This window comes from Oryza sativa, chromosome 4 (genome assembly GCF_034140825.1).
Source record: "Oryza sativa Japonica Group chromosome 4, ASM3414082v1".
NCBI classification, from domain to species: Eukaryota; Viridiplantae; Streptophyta; class Magnoliopsida; order Poales; family Poaceae; genus Oryza; species Oryza sativa.
The window spans coordinates 5,376,652-5,399,543 of record NC_089038.1 but is presented as its reverse complement, the minus strand read 5'-3'; the positions used below and the strand labels follow the sequence as shown (position 1 = coordinate 5,399,543).

The following is a 22,892-nucleotide window of genomic DNA, read 5'->3' as shown; positions in this document are numbered from 1 at the left end:
AAGTATAGTTTTTCCAACTTAGAAAAACAAAAGAAGATAAAACTGGGGAAATTTCGTTGGACCGCCTGGGCGAATTTTTTTTATTTATACATTTTTTATTAAAATATTTACAAAAATAATTTTTTGTTTCGAAAATTTACAAATCTAATCGTCCGCCGCCCTTTGGGGGGTTGCCTCAACTATCGCTCTCCCAAAGGGCGGTGGACGATTAGATTTGTAAATTTTCTAAAAAAAAAATATTTTTTAAATATTTTAATAAAAAAATGTATAAATAAAAAAATTCCCGCCTGGGCCGGCTCGTGCTTGGGCCATTGCGTGCCGGCCCACAGCCCGAGCCGACGGCCCAAGCGCGGCACGGCCCACGGGCTGGCGTGCCGTGGCCGGGCCCCGGCCCATTTTAGCAGCTATACTCCCAGCGCCGCTCGGCCGCCGGCGACCACGAGCGCGTCCCCGACGAGGCCGTCGCCTCCGACTCCGGCGCTCCCTTCCCTTCCCTTCCGACGCGCGCGACGCCTTCTCCGGGGAGAAAATATGGTAGGCTCCCCATGGCTTCTCTCCCCTCTCAATCGCGGCCAAAATTCCACTGGGTTTTCTGCTACTTTTGAGCCATAAATCCCCGAGAAACCCTAACTAACAAGTGATTTTCCATCGCAGGATTACCTCAAGACGGTGGTTCCATCACAGCTGATGGCCGAGCGCGGCGCCAACCTCGTCGTCATCAACCCAGGTGCGCCCCTCCGGAAACCCTAGCCCCTGATATCAATCTGGTCATCCCCTCCTCTTTTGGGTGCTATTTCGTATGGCCAAGTCCTTCTTGAGATTCATGCCTTCCACCCTCCAATATCGAGAATATTTGGACGATTTGAATGGGTTGATGTGTTCTTTTGGATGAAAGAGTTGGAAGTAGTTGGACGAAATGCATAAAGCGCAACCGTATTAGTAAAGTAATTTTTGTGTGATAATTTTGTGGTTGTGTGCTGACAAATTATCTTCGCAGCAGCTAGGTGCCTGCCTTATCTAGATGCAGTTTTGCTGCCAGTTCAATTCGTAGTTGCTTTCAGCTGACCAATCAATTATCCGTGTTCTCTAGGATCTTCAAATGTGCGCATTGGGTTCGCAAGTCAGGATGTTCCATTCAATATACCGCACTGCATTGCTCGACATATCACTCAGCAGAAGGATGATACACCAAGGCTTTCTGTGCGAGACAAGGTGGTGCAAATATTGGGAGGTTTGTGATGCAATGCAATTTATCTTTATCCTAATTGAACGACATTCATGTTTATTTGCAGATGCTCAACTGCCATGCAACTCCATCGCAGAATGCAGAGCGGGAGAGGGCATATGATATTGTAAAAAGCAAACACTTGGCGTTGTTTCTTTTTGGATTATGTTTCTACTTGAGCTAATGAGGTGATAGACTTGCAGATTGCATCGCTGCTCAAAATACCCTTTTTGGATGAAGACATGCCTTCAGCGAACCAGGCGTTACCTCCTAAGGTAGGACGCACGATCTTTAAGTCTTACCTATCTGGTTGTACGGTTATAGGCAATGAGAGTGAACTACAGAACTAGAGGAATCTGCTGAGAATATAGTAGCACATGCTCCACCCTACTGGATCAACTACAGTATTATTGGGTTTAAAAATTCGAGTTCCACCCTATTGCAAGATCCAGATGTCCTTTTGCTCTTGTATGGAACAAAAAGGCTTTAAGATGGGCTCATTATATTATGTCTTTGGTGTTGATGTTTTTTTCTTAGCAGCCAAATGTATGTTACATTATGTACAATTAAGTAAACTATGTGATCTTCTAATCCTTTACAAAGGACCCAACAAAATGACATGCACACATCTATGTAGATCAATTCACAAAAGATCACATGTTATGGAACTAAACATCACAACAACTAACTCCTTTTCATGAGTAAAGATATGCTCGGGCACTTTGGTCTTAATGCATAGCCATGATCAGGTGGGCCACAGAAATCCTGCTTCTTGCCCATCAGTGCCTTGATTGGGTGAGTTAGCACTTTTCAGTGAACAAAGAAAAATAGCATTGGTAGAGGGAGAAAATGGGGAGATAGAGTGGATATTGCTTGTTATCCTTTGTAAGCAATGATACCTCTCCTGCCTCTAAGCTGAAGGCAGAAACTAAAGAATAGCAGGAAGCTTATTCTTGTAAGTCGACTTCACCTAGATATGGTTCAGGATTGACACAATAAAACACTGTATTTCACTAATTAATATAAGCTCAAAATTCTAGTTCAATGTTAAGTCTATGTTTTTGCAAATAGATCCTTGATATCCAATATCCATGAAAAACTTGAGGGGCTATCAAATATATAAAATACTCATAAGGTGTGTTGAAAAGAGAAAATTGATAGTGACATTCATTTATATTGTACAGTGAATCTTTGAAAATATTGCAAAGTGAACTGATTAGTTCATCACTTTCTCCAACTCTTCTGGATTTATAGATTATTTTTGAATTATTCTTTTGTCTAATTTGAAAGATACTTTTATCTTTTCATCTTTGGGTGTAGCTATAAATGACTACAACTGTTCGATTTTGCAGTATAGCTCTGTTAGATGGTTTGAGTGTTTGACATCAATGTTCTTGAGACCAAACTTGTTTTGTTTAATAAAGATCCTAGTGTTGTTTCTATATGCTGATATCATTGCATTTACCTCTTCAGATGGGACGTGTTGATGCCCTTTCTTCACAGCAAAACAAAGATGATAGTAAATTCACATGGACAGATGTAATGGACAGAAGTATTAAATCATCTACACCAATTGGTACTGTCTGATCATTTTGCTTGTTTTATGGGGACACTTCATTCTTTGTTTTCTCTTTTCATAGTTGTCCGTTAGCTGAAGCTAAATTGTATACTTTAAGTTAGGGCACTGTTTGTGTAGATATGCTTGTCCATTTGGAAGTTGTACATGAATGTTATTTGATATGGCTTATTTTATTTGACATTATAATTCATTTGTTATGCCTTATGTGGAACACCCCCAGCCAAATGGGTGGTAATCCTCAGATTGGAAGTTAACTTGGATTTGGGCAGTGTTTACACAATTGGAGTCAAATTCAAATGTAGAAACTTGGGGTCAAACCATTTGTGCGCGCATTTGTTGGAAAGGAGGGAAGAGGGCAGAATCCTATGCAAGCTGCCATGCGCGTATCAATGTCTGTGGCCTGTGCCTGAGCTTATGGCAGTAGTGAACTTTGTACCCTGTAGGACCATTGCATTATGATTTGTGGCTAGTTTAGCTGGAGCTTGGAGCGAGCTAATTCTGTTATTTTGTTGGATTTAACTCTTATGTTTTGTTATGGTATTTCTTTCCCATTGGATATATTTGGATTGGAACTTTGCAGTAGCTATATTGATGTGGACATTGTACTTCAGAAACAATTGTAACTGTTATCTGAAAAGGTGGAAGCTTAGTCGAAATTTGCATCCCATTCTTTTTACATAGCATGTATCGTCTAGCTGCTTAAGATTATTGGATTGGGCATAGCATGGGTATTAGTGGATTTGTTTAATTCCAGGGAGATTAGAAGAGCAGTTTTGCATCAATAGTGAAGTAACCTATGTTTTACCTATACTATTTTATGATATCAATGTTTTGCTGAACTACTCAAATTGGTCAGAAAGGCCAGTTGACAAGGATGCTGACGTGGATCCCCTGCAAAGATCAACTCCTGACGATACTGAGCCTAATTCTGAAGAAAACATGTATAAAGAAATAATATTTGGAGAGGATGCTTTGAAAATCCCACCTTCTGAGTCATACTGTCTGAGTCACCCGATCAGGAGAGGCCATTTCAATATTTCTCAGGATTATTCATTACATCAGGTATTAGTATGTGACTTAATTATTATATGCCATTTTCCTTAAGCTCATTCAGTTATAAACTTATAGTAATGCTCCTTCTGGATGTAATTGACAACACAGCCATTTCAAATGATTAAGCTAGGCTGTGGTTACATTCAAGATAATCAGTAAGGAACGGAACATGATATTTGTTGGAACATTGTTTATTAAGTAAAAATGTATTAACTGATTTGCATTACAACTTCGGTAGAAAGGATTTGCTCAAATGTATTGAACAAAGCTGACGCCATCCACAAATCTGTTAGAAAATTTGGCAGAATCTCCCCTGTATTTAATTACATCCACGACAAACAGTTTATAAAAATAATTAAACATCACTTAACCCGTAGACATGATAGCACACAAACTCTCACAGTATAAAAGTAAACAATAATTACAAAGCCAAATGTGAACTATTCAAATATTAAGGAACTATGTTTAGTTTAATTCTGTGAGCTGTGGAGATAAGGGGTGCTACTTCCTGCCCATACATACTGGATACCTAAAACCAAATAAAACAGGTGAGTATAATATACTCAGCAAGTATAGTATGGAACTACAGAACGGAAATAGAAAAACATACACACAGCAAATTGCAATAAAAAAACACATTTTTCTTTCAAGACAAAGGATTCATTTTATTTTCTTCGAAACTCAGCAAGTATAGTGCCACTAGTAAGCCCTAGCTCTGCTTACTTGGCTTTGCTGGCAAATGCTCTAAAGATGTATTCACTCTTGTCCCGCCTATTGTTTCAAGGAAAAGAAAATTTTGTTTCAAAGACAAGAAAAATAATCTCTTTTGTCTTGAAAGAAAAAGAGTTAGTAGTTTTAGTGTGTTCTGTGTAGCACTCTAGGTTTGTGGATACGGTACCTAGGGTGTTATATTTCTCCATCTTAAAACACATATCAGGAACATGTTGAAACAAAGCGTTAGTATTTTCTTTGATCTCAATATCCCTTCATCACTTCTCTCTTTTTTTCGTTTTTTTTCTTTTTTGTGATCTGCAATCAAGTCCAATATTGTTCGATGCTTTAGCATGCACCCAATTTCTCAGACCTACCCAAAATGGGTCAAGTGGTTCATCTTCTGAAAAAGCAATATACGTGATGAAGTACAATTGTGATGAAAGAATGAGATACTAACGTTCTGAATCCACTAGAATTATTATTTACACTTTCTGGTATCCATGCCTACTTACTGGTTCTTCTTCTTCTTTTTTCTGCATAATTAATAAAACAATTAATCAATCAGTTTATGCTGCTTGTAAGGCAGCATTTGTACAGCCTTGTAGTGCCATATTGTAATTTTAGGCACTGTTGATTTTGTGTTCAAAAGTTAAAAATTTATTCCAAATTATCTGTTATTTCTTCCTCAGTTTTTATCTCTGATGTGATGTATTTGTTTATGAATGACATACCATATAAAATGTTCAAAACAAAATCTGGCTATCAAATTTTTAGAAATATTAAAATCTGGATTTGATGGCTGATATTTTGTATGCCAAAAGAGAAAACTAAGTGACAACTCTTTATTTTGAATTTGTCATAAACCTGTGTATGCTGCCTTCTTTTTTCTTATGAACAGCATAGTATCACAATGCTAGACCATCTTTTTAATTAAAAAAAGTGCAGGTTTTAGAAGATTTGCGCACTATTTGGAACTGGATATTGACAGAAAAATTGCATATAAATCCAAGAGATCGGCATCTGTATTCTGCAATTCTTGTTCTAGGAGAGACATTTGATAACCGAGGTATTTCTTCTTTCAAGTACATATGTTTCCTTTGACTTGTCATTTTGGATATTAATGCAGTCCCCAATACTGTACCTTTGTCCTTAATGCTCTAGTTACTCCCTGTCCCAAAATATAACGCACACAATTTTAGGAAAAATCAACAATTTCAACATTTGACTAATAATAATTGAAGTAATATATGTTTAGTTCTATGCATGTGATGTTATTAAATTTGTATTTGAAAGTTCTTTCATAAGATGTTTATTTTGTAATTGTTACATCATATATTACGATGGGAATTATTTGTCAAAGCTCTTCGTTGGAGACCGTGTAAAAAAGTTATAGGTTTATATTTTGGGGCGGAATGAGTAAATGTTAGCAGAAATATTTTAAAACTATAAGCAAAGGATCTATCTGGTCTCACTACTGCGGGTTTAGATTGATCTTAACATTCTCACTATAAGCAAAGGATCTATTTGGTCTCACATGCTTTTCCTTTATTCTCTAGTTAGATGTTGGCAAAAAGTTTTAAAAGATAAGGAAAATTCTATTTAACCCCAAACTACCATGATGCTTAAACTTACAAAATCAGATCAAAGTGAATAAACCCTGAACTAGTTCTGGATGGTGGTTTTGCCCTCATCTACTAGCACACAATATATTCATGTTCTGATGGCATCTTGTGCTATCTGTGATTTAGTCCACAACTCTGCCCTGTCTGCTTGACACTGGCTGTGAGAATCTGGAATGATCTTTCATAATACTGTTCTGCATTGAAGTAGTCTTGAATTGACAGATGAGGAAAATACTGGCCACAAAGTTGACATGTACCCTATCTTATGTTTGTTTTTAGTTTTTACCCTTTTACTATAAATTATATTGTATAATGCGTGTTGCATAACACTTTTGAGCAAGATTTTTCTTTTTGCTGATTTATCTGGTCAAAGGAAGTTAATTATTTTATTCCATTTCAGAAATCAAGGAAATGTTGTCAATCGTACTTTGCGATTTGGGTTTTAGCACAGCAGTGATACATCAGGTTAGCTTTTGCATCCAATCACTGGGCATTTTTCATTTTTCTTTCTTTTCACATTCTGGATGTAAGAATACTCTGTTTTACATGGAAAATCTAATTAATTGGATCGTTCATTCGTAAAGTGGGACAAACGAAACTCCACATATAAATTGATTTCCATGTACTACAGTACTATCTATTCCTCTGAAGTGCTCCAATAAGTGTGACAAGACACAAATTTGTAAAGATGGGATGCTAGAATTTTGTCATTTTGAAAGTTTGCATCATTTTTAAGGAACATTGGAATTGGTATGAAAGTACTTGGATGTACACTTGGAAAACCATTCTCCAAAAAGGGATATCATTTAGAATTGTACACTTCAATAGCCACAGGGTGGTTTCCACTATTCTGATGTTATTGTTGAGTTAATCAATGAAGGTTGTATTCACTGAATGGATTGTATTGTGCTCCTGTGTTTATGCTTTGATGCATTATTGTCTTTGTTAATAACTAAATATACTGCTGAGAGAGTGGCCAACTTGTTAAAACAGTTGAGATATTTCGGTTGCAATGTGGATACTTTTCAGAGTTCAGATTTGTGCCAGAGCAGGAATTTTCTTAGCACAGCAGATATAGTTGCTGAACAGTTTTTTCTTGTACCTTCATTAGATAACATTTCAATGTTTGGTCCAATCCCAGAGTGGAACTAAGCCCTTAGCCTACTGCAAAAAGTACTGCTTGTAGCCCAGCTTGACACTGATTATAGATGCTAATTATTCTGGTTTTAAACCAGTCCATACTTCACCAGCGCACAAAATAAGGGACCCATGAATGTTTCATATTCTTGGGCTATATGAACGACAGAATTTCACATCTAAAAGCTAGGATTTAACTTGTTTTTTGTGCTCGAAATCTTAAGTTGACGCTGGCTCAGCTAGGGGACCAGCTGGTGGATTCTACCTTCTGTGTTCTTTTAGTAGTTATTGACTGATTGTCTGACAACAGGTTTAATGATTCTAATGCGGAACTACAAATTGAGACCGGTTAGGTTAGGGAACTTCCTACTTGCACGGCTGTATAAGGCTTGTAGAAGAATAGCCATTCAACCAAGTTATGTGTTTGATGATCCACAAGTTGAGACATTGAACATCCTTATTTCTTCTGTATATGCTTTGATAGGAAGCTCTAGCTGCAGCATTTGGAAATGGCTTGTCGACATCTTGTGTGGTCAACATTGGCGCGCAAGTTACACAAGTAGTTTGTGTTGAGGTAATAACCGTAGCATTTTCTTTGGTCTTTCACTAGCCATTGAGAAATGAGGGTTGTATTCTTAAGTCGTAATATGAATAGCTTTTCTTTAGCTTTCTAGATACTGCTTACGTACCAATATATTGTCCTCCTTGATGTATGCAGGATGGTGTTGCTTTACCCCACACAGCCCTGGCGCTTCCATACGGTGGAGATGTATGCCCTAAATTATACTGTTTGACCTACACAACCAATCTTAGTTACTTTGGATAATCCGCCTTTTATGTTCATTCTATTTAATAGTTTATCATTACTATGAAAATTCATTGTTTGTGTTCATTGTATTGTATCACATTATATCATTTGTTTAGAGTATATCGCTATGGTCATGCAATCTGTGTAGACATCAATAATTTACTAGGAAGACCAAGCTTTAGCATTAAGTTTGTTACGATATTAAGTTTGCTTCTGCCTTTGGTTTATATTGTTTTTGTTTAGTGTTGGTTAACAAGTTTTCCTTTTTTTTTTGTGTGTGTTTCTTTCTCCAATTTGTTATGCTAAATGGTCTGGTCCAATGCTGCTAGCCACAACGCCATCTATACTTGTTATTCTTTGTTTTTACTTTTTTAGAGCTATTATTTGCTCCTATTTCAAAAAATATGCGTTTGTGCAGTTTCTGTGTAGCGATTTAGTCTGATATCAGTGTTTGAAACTGAAAGTAGACATTAAAAACTTCTCAGCGAGTCTAGTCTGGTTCTGTTTTTCTTTCACTGCTGCCAGTAACCAGTGAAAAATCTGCTGAAACATGGATTAGGATATTGAGTTGGTATTTGAAATATGACCAGAAACCATCTAGATAATTTTTCGCATCTGGGAATTTTGTTTCTTAGTCAAGTAATATAGGAAATTCCTGTACAATTTGAGATCGCCTCTGTTTTTCTGTCCCTGCTTTTAAAGGGGTTTTGTAGTTAGCACTAATTTGAGATTGTCTTTTCAATTAGTTATTTATGACATGATTATTTGATAGCACTGTTGTTGGTCTAATCAGTATTTACTTATCATCTTCCTTGCGGCAAGGCAGTCTGAGTTCTTTTTAATACATTACACATCAGCTTTGCTATCCTTTTTCTTTTGTAGGACATATCTAGATGCCTTCTTTGGGTTCAACGTCGTCATTGCACATGGCCAAACTTCCAAACTGATCCAGTGAACAAGCCTATAGATATGCTAATGCTCAACAAACTAAAAGAGTCATACAGCCAGATAAGAGTAAGTGGCTTATACTTATTTGCATTCATTCTAATAAGGGCAACAGATGGCAGAGGTAGTGTGTGCTCCAGTTAACATTTCCATCTCCAGTGTATAGCAGATTGAAATTCAACATCTTCAGAACAACCACCAAAAAAGAACAATAAAAATATAACACCAGTAGCATTGAATAATGGTTTCTAATGTCACGGTATAGAATTCCTGTTATGCTTTAGGTGCAAATCTCTAGAATGACAATGAGTCGGTGATTTGGCTCGAGTGGTATATTTGTGTAGCTTGTATCATATGAGTTACTATTAGTCTTGTCTCCTGTCAGTTTTCGGCTCATCCCTTTACTTTTTCCGTGACTTTCATGAATATGTAAACACAAACGCATATCTGTAGTCTTATTTTCTTTATCATGAGTTGATCATCCAACAGCACAAAAATAAATTCAACATAAAAATGGATCTGGTTGCTTGTTTAGATTCTAGTTACATATCTTGTACTCACTTGTTTGAAAACAGTGTAATAAAATGGACAGAGCTATATTATGTTAAACAACAAAACAAAAGAGATCGTATATGAGGGATTACATATATATTTCAAAGGACAATTCGCACCTGAACCATGATCTCAACCTACATTTTTCTTTTTCACAGAGTGGAAGTTTTGATGCTGTCAGTGTTGTTCATTCATATGAGCATGAAAAATCAGTTGGTCATCAGAAAACAAAGCTATCGGCTCTGAATGTAATCCATTACTATTTACTCCTCTCTTTCTCTTATGTGCTTATTTTTTCCTTTTTTGGGTTTATCATCAAAAACTAGCACAGGTAGTTGAGCTACAGTCCAAGAACAATGCTGGTCTTCATTTCATTATTTCGTCTTAGTTGATTTATGTATGCCTTTTTTGTGATTAAATAGGTACCTCCTATGGGGCTACTTTATCCAAGGGTTCTTGTCCCAGAAGAATACCCTCCACCTCCTCGATCTTGGTAATATTTTGATTCATCTCGGTAGTTTGGGTATTGTGTGTTTGGATTTGATTACTTTACAGTAGTTTTTCTGCCTGCAGGTTCCAAGATTATGATGACATGTTAGAAGATACATGGCAAACAAGTGACAGTCTTTACTCAAGTGGGAATGGTGGGTTCGGTATGTGGGACAATTATCCGATGTTTCCCACCAGATTAAAAAAGTTTGATAACATCGGTCTTGTAGAAGCCATTGTTAGTAGTATCCTTTCGACAGGTAGTGTCTTTACTCTTCCTTATTATTTTGCTCCCCTTATCTTGAAACTTTTCTAACACCTGCTGACCACAGGACGTATTGAGCTTCAAAGGAAGCTATTCTGCAGCATTCAGCTGGTAAAGTACCAGGCGTCTTTTTAGTCAATACTTCAACACTGTTAATTCAAAGTAAGTTGAGAGGAGTGCTTATGTGGCTTTTCAGGTTGGTGGTACAGCTTCAACAGCAGGCCTTGCACCAGTTCTAGAACAAAGGTTTGCCACTGGAGTCATTTTTCAAAAGACTATAAATGTGCTGCTGTGTGTAACAATTCATATGTTTTGTTCAGGGTTCTCAATACTATTCCATCAAATCAACCGATAGAGAAAGCAGAGGTATGTTCTTTCAAACTAAGAATGTGAACAAGTTTTTAAGTACAAATGCACACTCCAATTCTTGAAAATAACTTGCAAGTTCTATGATAGGTTCATTTCTGACTAATATATTCTATGATAGGTTCATTTCCATCACATGGTTGTCACAGCATCTTGGTGTCCAACGAGGGGCCGCTCGAGAGCCATGGTCACCAAAGATGCTGTGATAACCATGGCCCATCATTTCTTTGTTATTAATCTCATCTAATATTGATAGGTATTACAGTCGAGGAGTTATCCATTATTTGTCCCATGGAAAGGTGGTGTGGTAAGTTACATCTATCTTCAGTCTGGTGTTCTCCTATTTCTTGTAAGACAAACTAATGAAATCATTACATATTACATGATAATTTATATTTTCAGTACATTTTCCTTATTGTTCAAATGCATTTCATTTTAAGGGAACTTTTGGAATGAACATGATCATATGTTAATCTCACTATTTGATTATGTACTTCATTTCCCCTTCCTATAGTCATATGATGCTTTATTTATTATTCACAAAAGTAGTAACTGGTAATGTAGTATCAATCTAGTAGAAATACAAATATATCTAGCACTTAATTGGAAAGGATGTTACACATTGGCAAACTCAAATGGAGTGTCAATGTCCCCTTAGGTGGGAAATAGACAAATCTTAACTACATACTTGTGTGCATCATGAGCCAAAGAATAAATCCACTGAAAGAATATTCAGTTGATAACCTGGTACAAATCCTGAACAAGTGTTTTTCAGGTGTTAAGGTGACATACCCCTTGTTTTTGTGCCACGTATCTTAACATACTTTTGCTTGCTTATATAAGCATATTGGTGAAATCATTGGTGAAGTTTGACAGATTATGGTAATTGAAGAAATCCAAAGCAAGAAAGCAATTTACTTAACATAAAATAATGTCATCTAATTGGAAACTTCAGAATAATAGATTTAAAGAGGCTCACTAAATAGGTGGATCCATCTTTAAATTATTTAAGTGCTTTATATTTTGCCAGTTTATGCCACATGTTCTTAATGTAAAAAGCATGCAAATGTGTGCAGTGTTGTTTTGCTCCTTTTTATTTTCCCCCTTTTTGCGCTCTTATATTTCAAATTCATAAGCCCTAACTTGTACAGATTTTGGGCGTACTTGATATTGGTCGTGATGCTTGGATACATAGAGAAGATTGGGCTAAAAATGGTGTCCACATAGGGAGTGGGAGAAAATATAGGGATTCTTATTTTCTTCAGGCACAGGCAATGTGTTACTACAATTCATAACAGGTATCTCTCCACCCTGGTGAGCGCCATGTACTTGTCCCTGTCGTCATTTCCATGCTCAGAGCCTCAGTTATGTTATTTCTTGGTCAATTCTGTAGTTATAAACTTATAATCTACATTTGAGCTATCATGTAGGAAATTTTAAGTGGAAATTTTAGTCTGCCTTTTTAAGGGATAGCATGATTTTGTTTCACAGTTACATCATATATTTCTTTATAACAATTGGAGGCTCTCCTGGAAGCGACCACAAATTTTGAGGCCGAAAACTAGATATCCCCACATTAATCTGTAAAACTAAAAATCTATCCATCTATGACATCTACAACTGTATGGTAAATGTACTGATTACAAATATACAGTCTTTCCTAACACATGAACCGATATACGACTCTAGCATGGTATCTTGGTTAGATTTGATTGTTGGAACCACTAAGTTGTTGAGTCGATTTTGTAGCATATAAAGGACACTAAAGAAATTTTAGTTAAAATATGCACGGGTTAAAGGCTAGGCTGGTTTTTTTTTTTAATAAAACGCATGAGAGCTGTGCTTCATTTCATTAAGAAGGAAAAACAAATCACCCATACAACCAAGGGCTCGTGATCCCTTCCCAAAACACATCCGCAAATAGTGCCCTTTGGTTAGTGACCTACAAAGGAAAACTTGGAGCGCAAGAGCTCCAGCCAGGCACCATAGCCTTAGCTTCTGTTGACACTGCCTGCAACACCTCCATGATGTTTGGAATTGATCCGTTGAAAACAAAAGTCATTACGCTGTTTCCATATTTCGCAAGCAACTAGGGTAATGAATGAAGTCACCCCCTTATTTTGCTCCTTAGGAACATCCTTGACAGCTTTCCACGACTGTTTAGCAAAACGAGTTACTGAAGGTTGAGGGGCAGCACCGGTCAGCTTCAAGAAAATCTAGGTCCAAACTTGCTGAGAGAAGACGCATGAGACAAGGATGTGCTCGATGGTTTCATCCTCTTGATCACATAGTGGGCAGGTTGTCAGGTGCACTAGTCCGTGTTTGGCAAGACAGTCCGCTAGTATACAGCTTAAACGCTAAGCTATATAATTCATTTTCTAAACATGGTATACAGTGCCAATTTTAAATCATTTATCTTAACTAATTAAAATATTCTTAATTTTCCTTTCGTCACCTAATTTTCGTCCGTATGCGCAATTTTTTTCACTCGTCTGTGTGCGATCCTCTCCCAAAATTTTGGTTCATCAGTCCGTGAGATTGAGACCGCGTCGCTCCCGTCCGGTACGCGCATACAGGAGATCAAATCCGATCCGAGCCAAGAAGCATGGAAACGAGAGAAACTGAATCACAAAATCACAAATCCAACAACAATGAATCAAAATCATCCCAAAAAATTAAATCACAAGAATTAAATCACCGGGGCCACTGCGTATCCGAGGCCAAGCATGCCGCTGCCCTCAGGCCGTCATGGCTTGTCTGCGCGCTGCCGTGTGCCACGAGGAGGGTGCACTCACAGATTCACAGCCGATTCATCAAAATTCACCGATTCATCACAGATTCAATCACAAGGAAGGGGAAAATCAAAAGGAGGAAAAAACTGCAAAAAAAAATCTCTTAAAACATTCATCACAAAAAGGAAATCACAAGGAGGGGGATGGAGGAGCGTGCTCCTCACCGCCACCCGCAACCACGCTCGTCGCCAGGGAAGGGGGCCGCCACAACGAGGAGGACGGGGTGGACCTGGTGGCCGACCGGAGCGCCTCCCCCCTCCGATCGTCCCACCATCTCCATCTTCACCTCCCGCTCAGAGCTGCTCCCACTGCTCACCGACGCCACTGTTCGCTGCTCGCAAAGGACATGACGCCACCGCCGCTCCTGTTGCCTGTTGCTCGTGGAGGACGAGGACACCGCACCTGTTTCTCGCCAACGCCATCGCTGCTGTTGCTGGCTTGCTGCTCGCCAAGGCCGAGGACGCCATCGCTCCTGCGTGTTGTGAGAAGGGAGAAAGGATAGAAGAAAGAATGGCTGTGGAGTGTGGATGGTAGGAGATAAGGTAGAGAGAGAATAGAGAAGGGGTAAGAGAGATAAGAGTTTTTTTTTGACACGTGGTAGGGAGGAGCTGAGATAATAAAGCAGGAGTTGTGTTGGTGGATAGACTTGAGATAATTTTTGCTTGGCTCCTGTTCTTGTTTTCTGTACCGATTATTTTTTACAACCGGAATCAATGTTTATCTCATACTCTTATCAGTCCGTTAACTTGAATTGCACATGGGGAAGAAAGAAGAGCGAGGATAGAAGAAAATGGAACTGACATGTGAGTCCCACGTCTGGGGTCTGACGGAAAACTCGACGGAGTGGCACAATTCTAATTTCCCCAAATTCCAGTGGCATACAGCCGATATCATGAATAGTAGTGACATTTATCTAAAATGACATATTTGTAGTGACATATTTTAATCGCCTCTCGCTCAGACTCAGAGAGAAGCACCCGTAGAAGTAGCGGTAAAGGAGGTCGTCGCACATGGGTGCGGAATATAGGGGAGGCGACTGGAGCGTCAAAGAGGCTATCGCCATCGGATCCACCCGTGGGAAGCCGTGGGAGGGCGCCGCCACCGCCTTTGCTCATGGTGGGGGAGGGCGTCGCTGTTGCTGTCCGCGGTGGGGTAGGGCGCCGCCAAATGGGCCGCACGTACCTAGCAGAAGCCACAAGTTTGGGCCGGGCTAAAATCAATGTTCTCTCTCTCAGTAATTTTAAGTTTTTTTTTATTTTCAGAAATAGTATTAGTACCATTTTAATTGTTTATGACTACTTATTAATTTAATTCTAGCTAAATTGAACCAACGAGAAATTTGGCTAGATGTTTCTTATGACATGGATTTATTTTCCGATCAACGTTGATTATAAATTTGTATACATTTCATTTCTGTTCATGTTTCTTAATTATTTACGCCAACAGTGATATAATTCAAGAATTATTTCTGTTTAACTATGTAATTAGTTGAGACAACACAATGATGAGATCTCATTATGGTGATTATTGATAGCTACAAGACTAGATCACTAGTAAATAGCTAGGTTGTGTCCTGACTGCTGTGTGCAGTTGCTCCTCCTGAGATGGGTCCTCTTGCTCTTTTTTGAGCTTGAATAGATTTGCTTTTACTGACTAAAATTTCCAAACCAATCTTGAGGGCTTCTTTTGAAGCCTTCTAATTATTTGCAAAGATATGACCTTCAGAAATTCTCTTGCTGCCACTGTATTTGTACAAAACCAATATTAGGTTTATAAAAATGCAGAAATTAACTTCATGATTTTGTAGGAGATATTTTTGACAAGTGCTTTTTTTAGGGATGACAAGTTTAAACTGCGATATTTTTTTATAATATTTTTACAACCGAATTCCTAACCAATACAAGATTTACTTATATTTGTTTTTTTTCACAGGTAATTTTTATGAAGACTGTCATGGGATGTAGGGTGAATTGAGTGCACTTCATGGTGGAAACCTTTGGATATAGCAGAAGGTTCATCAAGAAGGGACCCGGATGTACTAACCCTTCAGTTAGAAGTAGCATTGCATGTAGAACATCTATTTTCACAGTAATCTACTAACCCTGTAACTCGTATTGTCGCATCAGGATACACCTCCATGAGATCGTGTAGACATGCTTTGTGAGGTCAGGAAATTGTATGCTGTGCATGAGTTGCATCCGTTATTCTTGACATATCATTTGTTCCTCTTATGATTTAATCTGATGGTGGCATGGTGCATGTTTATCATTTAATCTGATAGATTTTTTTTTTACCATCATTTGTGCACCGATAAGATAGTTGATTTGAACTGCACCAGTCAACAGCAATTATATGCGAGTGAACTAGGTCTTACTATCACAAGTCCTAGAATATACAAACAATTCCTTTCATGGATACCATGAGATAATTTTCATGCACACATGCCACCACCAGAAATAAGGCAGGTCCAGTCTAGAAAACTTTGGTGTAATACAATTTCTGCATATGTATTTGTAGCTGTTCACAATGCAATTGCTTGTTCTTTTTCTCATTCATATTGCACTTTCTTCGACGGGCCGTCAGGCGAGAGGCAGCATGACCGAAGCTGAATTCTCCTGGCACCAATGTCACCTCAAGCTCGATCACAACCTCTCCGGTGTTGCTCGCGCACGTTGGTCACCGTGTGCTGGACGAGGACAGTGACCCTCACGCAGCCGCTCCGGTGGCGCGCGGCTTGGACATCGCCGGCGCCGAGCTGCGGCAATGAGCAGAGGAAGCCAGGAAGGTGATCTAGACGACGACCCCGGGATGGAGCGCTAGCTCCCGCAGGGTTGATGATTATGAACCCGGCGTCGTCGCTGGCTGGTGCAGCGCGTCGACATCGGTGGTCTCGTATTGTTTTCTTCCTTCGAAGCGCCAACTGGCGACGTTAGGGCGCCGTCGGGATAAAAGCCAATGGTGATTAATTAAGTATTAGCTTAAAAACTTAAAAAATAGATTAATATAATTTTTTCAGCAACTTTACTACATAAAACTTTTGAAAAAAAAATACTGTTTAGAAATTTAAAAAACGTGCTCACGAAAAAAGAGGTTTGTGAGTTGGGAAAGAAGGGGAAAGAACACAACCTTATTCTACAATACCCATTGGTTTTATCCGCTTCATTTCTTCATTCACATCAAGATTCATCACCCTTGCGGTATGATTCATATATTGGATCAACTTGACGTCCCAGGCAACATCCAAATAGATAAAGTCATCAGTGACAAGGCCTAGATGGTTATCATTCATCTTCCAACTATTGATAATAGCTGGATTTGTGAGTTTGTATTCCCCACAAACAATTTTCTCAAAATCTCTTGCACCCTCCCAGAGCGTCCTCACGCACCTTGGTCCACGACGCCCACCCCTGCGTCCATGACTACTCCTTGGCGCCCCTTGCGCGCTCTACCACCTCTATGGCTCGGCTACCTCAACATCAGCTTCCCAACTTCGGCTACACCGACCATGGCTACTCTACGCACAGCTTCATCGACCATGGCTCCATCGCACTTTTCGCTTCGGCTACGTCGACTATGGTACAAAGGGCTATCATCCGTATTGAGCATTTTTGCTGGTTTCTTCTCCAATCCAAGTGTCCGCACGGCTCACGCTTGTACTGCGGGGTGGGGGGGTGTTAGAGTATGTAGACAAGATCGTATTGTATAAGGTTTGCTATGGTAGGATAGGATTAGTTTCCATCTCTATCTCTCTGAGTTTACTTAAGATCCAATACATGTATTCCTATATATACCGACCCCCAAGCCTCAATACAACGTGTCAATATTTATAGTATTTCTCTCCTTCCTATACTATGACTATCCAACAATATCCACCTCGAAATTCTCTGATGAGAGGAACAAAGAGTCATACCAGATGGTGTTGTCGATGATATTGCTAACAGGGCTCAATGGACCTAAGCAAGTAGCCTGCCTTGAGCAGGGTCCTGTGATGAGGAGCCCAAAAATCTTCCATTGGTAGCCGAGAAAGTGCCTTGAGATAAAGATTGAGGATTCTGTCAAGAAGAACACTTCGCAGTGATTCATTCAACCTGCTGTTTGCTGGCACACTGTCAGTACTAGCATCCATGTCCAAGCGATGAAGCCGTTGAGCAACAAAATCCATGGGTTAGTCGTCCGATTTCTTGAGCTTGAGTGGCTGCTTCTGGAGCAATCCTGACAAGCAGCACAAATCCTGAACAGAGAGGCTTGCGACTGAATGATTCTTGTGGCGGATGAGATGATGCTGCCAAGATGAGAGGCGAGCGCGAATGAGCCGGTGAGGAAGGCATCGATGTCGGCCGGGTTGCCTGGACGAACACGCGTCGATGAGAGAGGAAGCAGAAGTATGATACGAGGAAGGCGATGAGGCCATGGAGAGAGCACTCCGTGACGGTGCGTGCCTCGGGGGGGAGAAGGGCAGTCCCGTCACCGGCGACGGTGACAATCTTGGAGAGGATCTCATCCCTCGACGCCGCCGTGGCTGCTCTGGAACTCACATCTCCTCTTCTGCTCCTCCTCTTCCGCTTCAGCTTCTTCTTGCCATTGAGTTAGTGGTTTTATGCAACATTAATAAACAATATTATACTTAGAACATGAAGTTGAAATCGCTAGTAATCGCGGATCATCATGCAACGGTGAATATGTACCCGGACCCTGTACACACCACCCATCACACCATGGGAATTGGTTTCGCCCGAAGCATCGGATCACGAGAGAAAAGAACTAACTGTTTACACACAAATTTGGCACCTATGAACGAAATAGATGAAAATTGCCAAAGTTTGGAAAGTGCCGGGTTTCCTTCACAGGGCCTGTCGGTGACATGGGATCAGGAGTATCATGACTAGAGGTTTGAGGCAGACACAATCGCACACGTGGCCTGGCACCCCCGAGGGACGTCGGGCCCGAGGGTGATGTGTTCGCCCTCCTCTTAGTCCCCCCGAGGGGGTCGGGCCGCACCCGCCTGGCCGAGGCGCCCCGACCCCTCGTGGGTTTTTGCTCCGCGTGTATGGGTTAGGTGAGCACAGTGGGGCTCACCTAACCACATTTATTGCGGTTTGGCTGAACGTGTCACGCCGCATGTAACGCAGTGCAGTGCACTCGTTTATCCGGTCTGTGACCAGTCACAGACCGGTCAGATCGCGGGTTAGGTGGCGACAGGCGATCTGACGCACGCCTCGCCCCATCCCGTCAGGACGAGGGCTTCTAGGCGCTCGTCCCCAGCTGGAGCTAGCGTGTTACCTCCCAGAGATGGCACGTTAGTCCTGGTCAGATATATGTCAGGCTTCATCCTAACCATTACAGGCAAGATGTTGTGTGAAGAAGGGCGAACATGTAGATTGCTAAGCTGACACGTGGTGGACAAGAATGACCGACGTGACTGGTCTGACACCGGTCATGTCGTCAGCAGACAGCCATGATTCCACGTCGCATCTGCTCCCGGCGAAAGTGGAGGTAGTTGTGGGCCGTCTCATCAGAAGGTGACTCGGACGGCAACTATACAAATCTCCGTCCATTTATGAAAAGGTGGGGTAAGTCCCCACAAAAAAGAGAGAAATGGTGCATGTGGTATCCCCTTAAGATATAAAAGGAGGACCTTGCCCACTGGGACTGGACTTTTGGGGGAGAGGGGGAACCCAGAACAAGGGAGAGGCTGGCTCATACTTTGTAGCTCCTTCATACACAGATCTCCCAAAACACAGGAGTAGGGTGTTACGCTTCTCAGCGGCCCGAACCTGTATACATCGCCCGTGTCTTGTGTATTTCCTGTCTCGCGAACCTTCCACATACAGAGAGCTTAGAATCTCACCCTGAGTCCCCGGCCGAACCGGCAAAGGGGGGCCTGCGCGGTCTCCCGGTGAGGAGCCCCACGCTCCGTCATCTGGCGCGCCAGGTAGGGGGCTCTGCGAGGGATTTTCTGAGCTCTCGCACTCTTTCGTGTGCGCCAAGCTTTTCTTGTTCAGCCCAATGGCCGAGCCAGCAAAGGCGCACGACCTCTCCCCGAGTATGAGCGGTGACGACGGGGAGCCAAACCCACGCCGTCGAGCTCGTACTCCACCGCCCCCTCCACGCCAAAGTCCTAGGCGGGAGAAGGCGCTCGAGAGGGCCGAAGGATCCGCGACTTCGACACCCACAGGAGGTGGAGAAAGGCGGCGAGATGGGGAGCGTCGCCTCCTCGTATACGGCGACGGCAGCACGCCCCAGGGCGCGCTCCAAGCTGCGGGCGCGCTCCTACGTCACCCGCCCGTCGCCCATGACCCGGAGTCTCTAGCCCAACGTTGGCTGGACGATGTGGCCAAATTGGTCATGACTGCACGGCAGCGCCTAGATGCTGGTGGGCGGTCCTCCGCCACCAAGGCCTCTGGTGCTGCTACCACCGGCTCCGCGTCGTCAAGACGGAGGGCGCGGCGAGCGGCAGCCGCTGTTCGCCATTCGGCCGCCACTCCTTAGTCAACGCCTCCGACCCGGGAAGATCTGCGTGGGGAACTGGATGCCCGCATCAGTATCGAGCGCCGGCGTAATGGCCGACGTGCTCCCCACGCAACGGAGGGCGCCTCCTCGTCCGGAGTGTCACCTCACCACGGACGCGGGGATCAGCCCTCCGTGCCCCCGGTTGGTGGTGTCGGCTGTAGAGCCTTTGTGGCGAGCCTTCGGAATGTCCGTTGGCCCCCAAGGTTCCGGCCCACCATCGCCGAAAAATATGACGGGAGCGTCAACCCCGCCGAGTTTCTCCAGGTCTACACGACCGGGATCGAGGCCGCCGGGGGTGACGACAGGGTCATGGCGAATTTCTTTCCCATGGCCCTGAAAGGACAGGCGCGGGGTTGGCTAATGAACTTGCCACCCGCGTCTGTCCACTCTTGGGAGGATTTGTGCCAACAGTTCACCATGAACTTCCAAGGCACATATCCGCGCCCAGGTGAGGAAGCGGAGTTGCACGCAGTACAGCGAAGGGATGATGAGTCACTTCGCTCGTACATTCAGCGGTTCTGTCAAGTCCGCAACACCATACCATGCATCCCTGCACACGCGGTGATTTACGCGTTCAGGGGGGGTGTGCGGCACAACCGCATGCTCGAAAAGATCGCCTCCAAAGAGCCCCAGACTACCGCGGAGCTTTTTCAGCTCGCGGACCGAGTGGCTCGTAAGGAGGAGGCATGGACTTGGAACCCCTCCGGTTCCGGTGTGGTAGCTTCGGCCGCCCCCGGATCCGCCGCTCAGATAGGGCGGCGTGACAGGAGGAAGAAGAAGAGGTCAGCCCATGCCGACGACGAGGGTCATGTCCTCGCCGTCGAGGGCGCTTCGCGGGCCACCCGAAAGGGGAGGCCTGCGGGAGATAAAAAGAACGAGGCCGGCGCTCCCAACAGGGAGCGCCCAACCGGCAAGTGGTGCACTGTCCACAACACTTCCCTTCACGACCTCGCGGACTGCCGTGCAGTCAAAAGTTTGGCTGAGCGGACGAGGAAGTGGGAGGAGGAGAGGAGGCAGGAGCGCCGAGAGGGCAAATCCCCGGCGGTTCCTTCCGATAATCGGCGAAGTGAGGCCAAGCAGAAGGCCCCCGCCGAGGACATCGATGACGGCGATGATGACCTAGGTTTCCAAGAGCCTGGGGCCACCATTGCCACCGTCGATGGGGGAGCGTGTGCTCACGTTTCTCGCCGGAGCTTCAAGGCCATGAAGCGAGAGCTTCTGGCCGCGACCCCTACTCATGAGGCGACGTGTCGGGCGCGGTGGTCAGAGGTTGCCCTCACCTTCGACCAGACCGACCACCCACCGTGCGTTGCCCGGGGAGGGCAGATTGCGATGGTGGTTTCTCCCACCGTTTGCAACGTGAAGTTGGGGCGTGTCCTCATTGATGGGGGAGCGGCCCTCAACATCCTTTCCCCTGCGGCCTTTGACGCCATCAAGGCCCCGGGGATGGTGCTCCGGCCGTCCCAGCCAATTATCGGTGTGACGCCGGGGCACACGTGGCCGTTAGGTCACATTGACCTACCGGTCACCTTCGGTGGATCCGCCAACTTCCGCACGGAGCGGGTGAACTTCGATGTGGCGGACCTCAGTCTGCCCTACAACGCGGTCCTGGGGAGGCCCGCGTTGGTGAAGTTCATGGCGGCGGTCCACTACGCCTACCTACAGATGAAGATGCCGGGCCCCGGTGGCCCCATCTCTGTCCATGGCGACCTCAAAGTCGCGCTCGCTTGTCTGGAGCAGCGCGCGGACCACCTCGCCGCTGCGTCCAAGACCGAGGGTGGCGACGAGAGGCTTGGCGCCTCCGCCCCCGCCACCCCGAGGCAGCGGATGATCACAGGCGACGAGGTCCCGGTCAAGGAGGTTGCCCTGGGCGACGGCCCGTCCAAGACCACACGGATCGGTGGTCTTCTGAACGGCAAATAGGAAGACGCGCTCGTCTCCTTCCTGCGGGCAAACGCTGACGTCTTCGCATGGAGACCGGCGGATATGCCCGGGGTCCCCAGGGGGTTGATTGAGCACCGTCTCGCCGTGCGGCCGGGTGCAAGGCCGGTCCGGCAGAAAGTGCGGCGGCAGGCCCCGGAACGTCAAGCCTTCATCCGCGAGGAGGTGGCGCGACTTCTGGAGGCCGGATTCATCCGTGAGGTCATCCATCTGGAGTGGCTGGCGAACCCGGTGGTCGTTCCCAAGGCGAACGGCAAGCTTCGGATGTGCATCGACTACACCGACCTTAACAAGGCATGTCCTAAGGATCCTTACCCCCTGCCTCGCATAGATCAGATTGTCGACTCCACTGCGGGGTGCGACCTTTTGTGTTTTCTAGATGCATACTCTGGTTACCATCAGATTCGCATGGCTAGGGAGGATGAGGAAAAAACTGCGTTCATTACCCCCATAGGAACCTATTGTTATACGACAATGCCCTTCGGGTTAAAGAATGCAGGTCCTACTTTTCAACGTACTACTCGAATTTCTTTGGGTAGCCAATTAGGACGTAATGTTGAGGCTTATGTCGATGACTTGGTTGTAAAGATGCGCAACCAGGAAATGTTACTCTCAGATCTAGCGGAAACTTTTGAGAGTCTCCGCTCCGCCCGCATAAAACTAAACCCCGATAAGTGTGTGTTTGGTGTACCTGCGGGCAAGCTTCTAGGGTTCTTGGTCTCTGCCCGAGGCATTGAGGCCAACCCCGAGAAGATACGGGCTATAGAGCGGATGCGCCCCCCCAGCAAACTTAGGGATGTGCAATGCGTCACCGGTTGCATGGCCGCCCTAAGTCGGTTCATATCGAGGCTGGGAGAGAAGGCGTTACCCTTATTTAAGCTTCTCAAACGCTCC

General features: G+C 43.6%; 1 protein-coding gene across 7 annotated transcripts; it reads left to right on the top strand.

Moving 5' to 3' along the window:
• Positions 1-426: 426 nt before the first annotated feature.
• Positions 427-16,070, top strand: LOC4335089 (actin-related protein 9-like). 7 transcript variants are annotated; one of them, NM_001419074.1, is made up of 21 exons: positions 427-534; positions 655-727; positions 1,091-1,212; positions 1,293-1,352; positions 1,429-1,500; positions 2,699-2,801; positions 3,661-3,866; positions 5,517-5,637; positions 6,594-6,658; positions 7,815-7,904; positions 8,049-8,099; positions 9,021-9,152; positions 9,794-9,883; positions 10,058-10,128; positions 10,209-10,384; positions 10,457-10,500; positions 10,586-10,635; positions 10,710-10,755; positions 11,012-11,062; positions 11,907-12,053; positions 15,480-16,070. In NM_001419074.1, the coding sequence occupies exons 1-20, from the start codon at positions 532-534 to the stop codon at positions 12,048-12,050; spliced, it is 1,770 nt and encodes a 589-aa protein (NP_001406003.1). In that variant the 5' UTR covers positions 427-531; the 3' UTR covers positions 12,051-12,053; positions 15,480-16,070. The 7 variants fall into 7 exon arrangements, with proteins under 7 accessions (NP_001406003.1, NP_001406004.1, NP_001406002.1 ...); NM_001419075.1 differs by lacking the exon at positions 15,480-16,070 and adding an exon at positions 12,887-13,193; XM_015781176.3 differs by having other exon boundaries at positions 429-534; positions 3,670-3,866; positions 15,480-15,760.
• The last annotated feature ends 6,822 nt before the right edge of the window (positions 16,071-22,892 follow it).

Coding starts and splice junctions, on each gene's coding strand:
- LOC4335089 (NM_001419074.1), top strand. Junction 3,867..5,516: donor AGGATTATTCATTACATCAG/GTATTAGTATGT, acceptor AAAAAAGTGCAG/GTTTTAGAAGATTTGCGCAC. Junction 10,636..10,709: donor GCACCAGTTCTAGAACAAAG/GTTTGCCACTGG, acceptor TGTTTTGTTCAG/GGTTCTCAATACTATTCCAT.